This window comes from Lolium perenne, chromosome 1 (genome assembly GCF_019359855.2).
Source record: "Lolium perenne isolate Kyuss_39 chromosome 1, Kyuss_2.0, whole genome shotgun sequence".
Lineage (NCBI taxonomy): Eukaryota > Viridiplantae > Streptophyta > Magnoliopsida > Poales > Poaceae > Lolium > Lolium perenne.
In genome coordinates this window covers 197,218,181-197,225,517 of record NC_067244.2, presented here as the reverse complement: position 1 = coordinate 197,225,517, position 7,337 = coordinate 197,218,181, and the positions used below count along the sequence as shown (strand labels likewise).

General features: G+C 46.8%; 1 protein-coding gene across 1 annotated transcript; it reads right to left on the bottom strand.

Annotated features, from left to right (window-relative positions):
- Positions 1 to 2,746: 2,746 nt before the first annotated feature.
- Positions 2,747 to 6,830, bottom strand: LOC127317962 (myb family transcription factor PHL7). Its single transcript, XM_051348566.2, has 7 exons — positions 6,531 to 6,830; positions 4,933 to 5,147; positions 4,276 to 4,352; positions 4,149 to 4,191; positions 3,985 to 4,042; positions 3,785 to 3,854; positions 2,747 to 3,438 (listed from the first exon to the last, which is right to left on the bottom strand). Exons 2-7 carry the CDS (start codon positions 5,138 to 5,140, stop codon positions 3,097 to 3,099), a joined length of 798 nt encoding a protein of 265 aa, XP_051204526.1. The 5' UTR covers positions 5,141 to 5,147; positions 6,531 to 6,830; the 3' UTR covers positions 2,747 to 3,096.
- Positions 6,831 to 7,337: the final 507 nt, after the last annotated feature.

Sequence of the window (7,337 nt, the reverse complement as noted above, 5' to 3'; positions counted from 1 at the left end):
CGACCACGCCCGTCAGGTGTTCGTCCATTTGCCTCGCTGGCCATGGACTCGGACGAAGAGGAGGAGCAGATGTTCGTCGAGCTTATGCAAGAAGAGATGGCAGCAGCCGCCCAAGACGACGAGTACATGATGATCCTTGGTTGCTTGGCAAGCATGTACGCCGGACTGGCAACTGGTCGACGTGGTGGGTCGGCACGAGGTCGCCGGAAGTGCAAGCCGAGACAGCGAATGGAGGGCTACTGCATGTTGTACGCCGACTACTTCGCCGATAATCCATTGCACGGTGAGAGTGTTTTCCGGCGTCGTTTCAGGATGAGCAGAAAGCTATTTCTGCAAATTGTGTATGACATCCGCCACTTTGATCCCTACTTCAGATGCAAGGCGGATTGCACTGATTTGGTTGGATTTTCGTCACTGCAGAAGTGCACAGTGGCTATGAGGATGCTGGCGTATGGAGCTCCCGGTGATACTGCAGATGACTATCTTCGGATGGCGGAGTCCATCGCCCTTGATTGTTTCTACCGGTTCTGCAGGGCCGTCATAGCAGTGTTCGGGGACTATTTCTTGAGATCACCCACTGTCGAAGACACTCAGAGGATCCTTGCAACAAATGAAGCTAGGGGTTTCGAAGACACTCATGGGCCGCCTTCTTTGCTATGCGCCAGGAGATTCGAGACTCTACAATGCATCAGCTGCTGCAAGATGATCTGGTGGAGCACATATGGAGGCTCCGAGGCAACGCCAACGCCGACGCCAACTAGTCTGTCTTAATTTGTTTGAAAAATTGTGAAATTGTGTGCTTCATTTGTTTCAGCACTTGTTAAACATTATACTGATTATCGCCGAATTTGTTTCAGCAATTTTCGTACTCTTGTTTGCCGAACTTGTTAAATTTTATGTTGAATTTGTTTGAAATATATCAAATGGTCGAGGTTGGGGGTTTCCTGCCGGGGGGACGGCTGGAACTTCGGCGCTCCCCACGCCAAATCTTCATCCAATCCGGACGAAAATTTCGTCGGATTTGGGCGTGGGGAGCGCCAACGAGTGGGGATGCTCTAACGCCGCCGCCACCACTGGGCAGCCGTGTCGGTCGGGACGCCGTCTGAGAGGCGCTCTGCCTCCGACACGTCGCGCCGGCGTCTGCTCCCGCGGCGGGGATGCCCACCGGCATCTTCGTCGCTGCGCTCGGCGGCTACTGCCACTTCCACCGCCTCTACCTTGCCCCGTTGCTCGACCGACTGGGCCGCGTGCTGGCGGCGGCCAGAACCCTAGCTTGGAAGGGATGCCGTCGCTGCCCAAGTCGGACGAAGAGGTCGGCCTACGAGCGCGCGCGTCGGCGGCGGGCGCAACCTTGGCTCAGAGGGGACGCCGTCGCTGCTCAAGCCGGACGAAGTGGAGGGCCTACGCGGGCACGCGTCGGTGGCGGCCGGAACCCGCTCGGAGGGGATCTTTTTCTGGGTGGGGAAAAGAGAATGGGAGGGTGTCGAGTTGAACGAGTCTGGCTGACTATAATTTTTGATCTACCTAAAATGCCCTCTTGACGGTATACTTGTGGCTCCAAGTCAGCAGTATACCCCTATACTGCTCACGAATCAGCCAGCCCAACGCGAGAAGTATAGGTTGACGTTCACGGTTAGATCTACCGATTGGAGGGCTTATATTCACCGCAGGGTAATCCTTAGTATTTTGCTGAGTGAGTTGTTTGATTTCTAGGATTGCAAACATACAAAATTTCGTTAAAATTAATTTAGTGTAAACTAATATTAACCAGGTTTGTTCCTATTTTGGTGATGGGTGTTATTCATTTAACAAAATAGATCAAGAGTTTACCCATGTAAGCTATGTGTGCTGGTGTAAAACATATTGAACCATTTAAAATGACATGTTCCTGTGAATGCTATACAGCTACTTGATAGAGTTCGCATCCTTCCATACCATATTCCATCTCTAATACTATTTCTAATTGGTGCTAACCGCTTATTTATCGACCGAATAGTTAGAGCAATGGAAATCCACGTGTTTCATTCATATAACATGATCCTACCAAGTAGTGTTTGGACCATGTGACATGTAAGATGGGTCCGTGAAAATGTCCGGTATTTACGTGTTGAGGTGGCTTAGGTGATAGGACGTGTGATTTTCATCCTCAACCTAATCCCGTGCCAGGTACCTATTTTATCAAATGTCCTTAGTTAGAAATTAATCTTTCTACTGATGGGTGATTTTGGCAAAGTTTCACCATTGTCATTCATAAACTCGTCTCATTTCCCCGTCCCACATAACAAGCATGGCTTCGAGTTGAATTCAACATTTCCAGATGTCCCATTCCCAGGAGTCATATGCCACAATTCAAATCCAAATCCAAACACATTGTCTTATGACCTGCCGTAAAATGCCATAAGGGTAAGAACTTGGTTTGCAGCTATAGCACTTTTACTTGTCATGGTTAATTCTTTTTCAACCAAGCTCTGACTTTGAACAGCACTAGCATTAAAAGTGTGCTATGCCTAACTTGAGAACCTTCTCAAAGTATAAAAAAGACGGTGTATTCTTTCTCATTGAATGGAACATTGTTCAGTGCTCTATCCATATTACATGAATATTCCACAATATGGCAAATAATACAACAAACCTTGTTAGCGTAGAATTGTCCAGTGATCAAACTGATTGCTTGATAAGCATGTTGCTGCAACCATACTAAATAAACGGCACATGGGTCAATGTAAGCTAAGCAGATTCCAGGACAGAGCTGAACAGAAATGTACTTCTATCAGATAGCTACATGTAGCTTCAGGGCCTTGGTATTGCGTGTAAGAGCCTGTTCTGTTTCCCGCTACAAGTTTTAAACTCAGGGTTGCTCATTCCTTCGAAAGAAGGAAATGCTAACTGGAGACTTCAGAACATCCTCATAATTACAAAGAGCTGTATGACGAAATACTACAATGAAAACAACACTTAGTCGTGCCTGACGGGGCCAGGGCAGATCCAGAGGTCCATGCAGCACTCATTCTGTTGTTAAGACAATATATATTCACATGCGATCGGTCACTCGTGGAGGTTAATAAGAATTTCCTTGTTAAGGAAGGATTTTTTGCTTTATGACTTGTCCAAACCAGGGTTTACTTTGAACTCATCCACTTGGAATGCAGGATCACATATGTTCTTCGCAGAGACTTCTTGATCCCACGGACCGATCAAATGGGATTCAAACCCTGGCTGTGCAATACCCCGGACCGAATCTATTGAAAGATCATCCATCCTTGGTTTCTTGGGAGAAGGCTGCATGTTGTCAGGGTAGTCATCCAAGTTTGGTGGTGAATGTGAAAGCTTCCTCTCATCGGGACCTTCAAGTGACCCACCAAGCTTTTGCTGCTCCTCTATGATCATCTGCAAATACTTCCCCTGGGCTTCGATTCTCAGCTGCAATTGCTTTTGAACCTGAAAAGGTAACGTGTAATGAATCAAACTAATCCAAAAGAGTTTGGAACAAAAAAATTAGGTTGATTGTGACGAAAAAATTTAATAAATGGCAAATTACCAATAAATAGTGTGAACAAAATTAATAACCATTAATTAGAGGTAATGGAGGACAAGGTCCATTTACAAGGAACCCACCCAAGTATAAGTCTGGCAAATAATGGTTCAATAAGAAAGGGGTACAATATCAGGCTGTTGGCAATTCTCCAGCTAACAGCTACACCAAAGTACCAGATTGGTGTGGCAAATTAAGTTCTAGAAAAGATAAATATTATGAGTCAAAAAAGTTCATGTTCTCATGACAAACCTCAAGTTGTTCGTGAAGCCGCTTCTGAACCTCCATTTGCATCTTTAATGCTTCATTGATTTGTGAACCCCTATAAGAAAAGTGAATATTTCTGTAACTATGTGATTCTTTATGAACATGATACCAACCAGCATAAAAAGCCAAGTCTATGCCACCACAAGATACAGACATGTGCAGACAATTGGGTAACTATCACTTACGGCGCAGAATCTGTGTTAGAGAGGGAATCACCGGAATCTTTCTTTTCGTCCTTGGAACCTACACAAGTTACCAATTGTAGCAACCAAAGCTTGTTAAATTTCTCAGTACGATGGAACACAAGAAGTGTGCTAGAAAGTCAATGAAGCATACAAGGGTATTTTACCTTCAGCAGGAGATTCTGGTATGTACTTTGCAAGGCGATACTTCTGCACAAGCAACAAGGGAAATAGAGCATTAGTTACCAGGCAAAGATTTATTATCCGTCTCTCTCCTCAAAGAGAAATCTTAACCTGCAAATGACTCTTCACATGATAAATTGTAATCCCCGGTACGCCCATTACAGTGAGCACTCCTTTAGGTGTTGCTCCTGAAGAATTGATGATAGCAATACTTTAACAAATGTTTGATGCACCGTACTTAGTGTACTTCAGAATAAATAAACAAACATTATAGAAGAATGTTTACTGTTTTCGATACTTGAACAGTTTCCAATGTGATTGGGTTAGATAACATGGCAGACACGGTTCCAAAGGGTCATATTAACAACTGCTAGCATCCTAGCATGAATCATTGAAACATGAGCAAACTTGTGTAATACCCTAGCACGCAGTTTAGTTTGATTGGAAAAACTTATGTCTAATTGCCCATGACCTGAAATGTACAGTAAACTCTCATACGGGTGAAAAATTCATAAAAAGTTGGAATATCGCAATCGATATTAACTTCAGTTTGCTAATATGCATTATACACAATGGAATCAACATAAAACACCACACTGCAGGTTCTAGCTTATGCAATGTTCCATACATCTGAAATTAATGTCAATCAGAATTTGTGCTCCAGGCAAGGTTAATGAGATGCCAAATAGAATGAACAAAATAAAATGTCATTTAGTACATCATATTGAGTAAAACCCCCAAAACTAATACTTAAGAGAGAATACCCACTATCTGGTCCACCAAGTTGCGCAATTGCATCCACAAAGCGATTATGGAGATCTGAGGTCCATCTTAGACGTTGTTTCCCATTGCCTACAGGATTAGCAGGGTTGCTTATGCTGGGTCCACCAAATGCTCCTATATTGCTTAGATGCTCATTATTCTGAGCCATTTGCGGTGCAAAGGGCACGGAGAACTTTTTAGCATGGTACATCATGAGAGTACTGCAACAATTGTAAGAAATGGTCATAAACATTAGTAAGCCCAAGAAAATTTATAATTTAGGATGAGAAAGCCTACACTCTCATGTTATCCTGTATATCTAACAGCATATATCAAGTTGGGGGTGAAATGTAAATACATCATACTACACATATTTTGGTATGCCAAAGATTTCATTGTCTCTTATACTATTAATGAAATTGCGATAAGCATATTTATCCCAAGATCTCAAAGTTTGGTAAGTTTACTATTCATTTAAGAAAATAAAGAGGAAGAAACTGAACACTTTAGAAAATATTAAGACAACAGACAACAGAGCACCACAACGCAATATACAAATATTTATACCGATTGGTAGCATCGAAATGTCCGCATAGCCAACACCAAATTATTTTTAACGTGGTCCTAGAAAGCAATTTTAACCTATCCAAATCACAGGAAGAAGACGATTTTTCCCCTAGGCTGCTAACTGAATTCCTCGTGGTGCAGACAGAAATTTCCAAGCAACAGAGGAAGACCGATGCAGCTAGCTTCGTTGAACGCAGCAACTTAGACAATTGAACTAATAACAGCAGACATTAAGACAAGAAAAACTACGGCACTAAGTAAACACTGATCGAAGCTGGAAGTCAAACTTGACGATTATCACCGAGATCGTTGTATGACAAGCACACCAAAAGAATCAGGGTAACAAGTAGGCTAGAAGCACAGCAAATGAATCAGGATAATAAAAAGGATAAAAATGGGAGAAATCGTGTTCATGGGCCATAACGAAATGCCAGGAACAGCACAGAAATCTTGTTAAACCTTTCAGAACAGATACCAAATCACCAGGACAGGTGTTATTTCCTCGTCCCCAAAACGGCATCAGCACCACCCAAACGTGATCTGTCTGTTGGTTACCACGCTTCGCGGATCGACAGCCAATGCCGAACGGAAACCCATGGGAGGCGCCGGATAATCCAGGCAGAGCTCGGTAGAATCGCCTACAGAGTACAGAGAACGCACACCAGTGCACCGCAAGCATGAGAAGGCTCGAAGAGCGCCAATCGCCGGCCTCTGCCTGTAATTATTTTTTGTACCGCTCTTCTCCCCAACCAATGAAAACTTACGAGCAAAAGCGCTGGGAAAATCAATTGAGGGCAGTAAAATTCACGCTCACCGCTAGCGAGAGAACCCTGGAAGAGGGAGGTTCCCCGGCTTCTTACACTGAATTCCACCGCGACACGGCTCCGGGAGCCTCGATCTCGACCTCACGGGTAGGGGACGGAGCCCGTCGGCGGAAACATCCGCCCACTTTACCGACGGGAGTAGCACTCACGCCCAGACGGAAATTGGGCGAGGGACGGGAGGGGTGCAAGAGCTGGGAACAGGGGCTCACTTACCGGCACGGGATAGCGCAGCCGCCGCCGCGGCCGGTGGTCGCAGGCGACTGAGCGAGCGCGCGCCGCGCTCGCGGGGGGCAGTGGAGAGTGAGGGAGAGGGGAGGAATCGAATGCCGGCGCGGCAGTGGTTCCGAGGGCAATCAGCAGGTGGGGGACGCGGACAGGCAATCGGGGCCTGGGGTCCGGACGGTGTGGAGACTCGAGAGGTGGTGGTGGAGATGGAATGGAATGAGAATGGGAGGCTTGGGGTGGGGAAAGCGGCAGGCCGGGCGGTGGTGTCCGGCGAAAGCGACGCGGGCGGGCGGGCGGGCGGAGGAGACGGCCTGGGAATCGATACAGATCTTTTCTCTTTCTTTTACCCACTTCACTCCGGTGGTGTGGTGCTTGGTAGGGTTTCGCGCGAGCGGGACGGGACGGGCGCACCATGGACCGCGTCCATCGACCACCTATCTATCCGCCCTGGCCGCCGGGGCCAGCGACCGAGCGCGCACGGTCCTGTCAGCGACCGGAGAAGTGACCGGCGAGGTGACGCGGCACTGTAGCAGCCAGCGAGCACTGCTATTAACCGCGGGGTCGTCGGCGTTGCTAGTAGTTGTTCCGGGGGAATCTTCCGTGCTCCGTCGCATTGATGACAGATTCCCACTGCCATTCCGTCCCATCCATGGCCCTCCCTCACGTGGACTACGGCGACGTTTTCTTTCCCCGGCCTTCTTTCCCTCGGCGACCGGACCGGCGCACGTGCACCTCGCAGGGACCTTAACGGAAGAACAGAAAACGCAAGCAGTCGTTGTTGTTTGCTTCGGGCCG

What these genes read in the sequence shown, in the direction of transcription:
- LOC127317962 (XM_051348566.2), bottom strand. Translation starts at nt 5,140, where the DNA reads ATGATGTACCATGCTAAAAAGTTCTCCGTGCCCTTTGCACCGCAAATG. An exon ending in ATGTGAAGAGTCATTTGCAG is followed by an intron (nt 4,192 to 4,275) that starts GTTAAGATTTCT and finishes TTGCTTGTGCAG; the next exon opens with AAGTATCGCCTTGCAAAGTA. An exon ending in GGCTTCACGAACAACTTGAG is followed by an intron (nt 3,439 to 3,784) that starts GTTTGTCATGAG and finishes TTACCTTTTCAG; the next exon opens with GTTCAAAAGCAATTGCAGCT.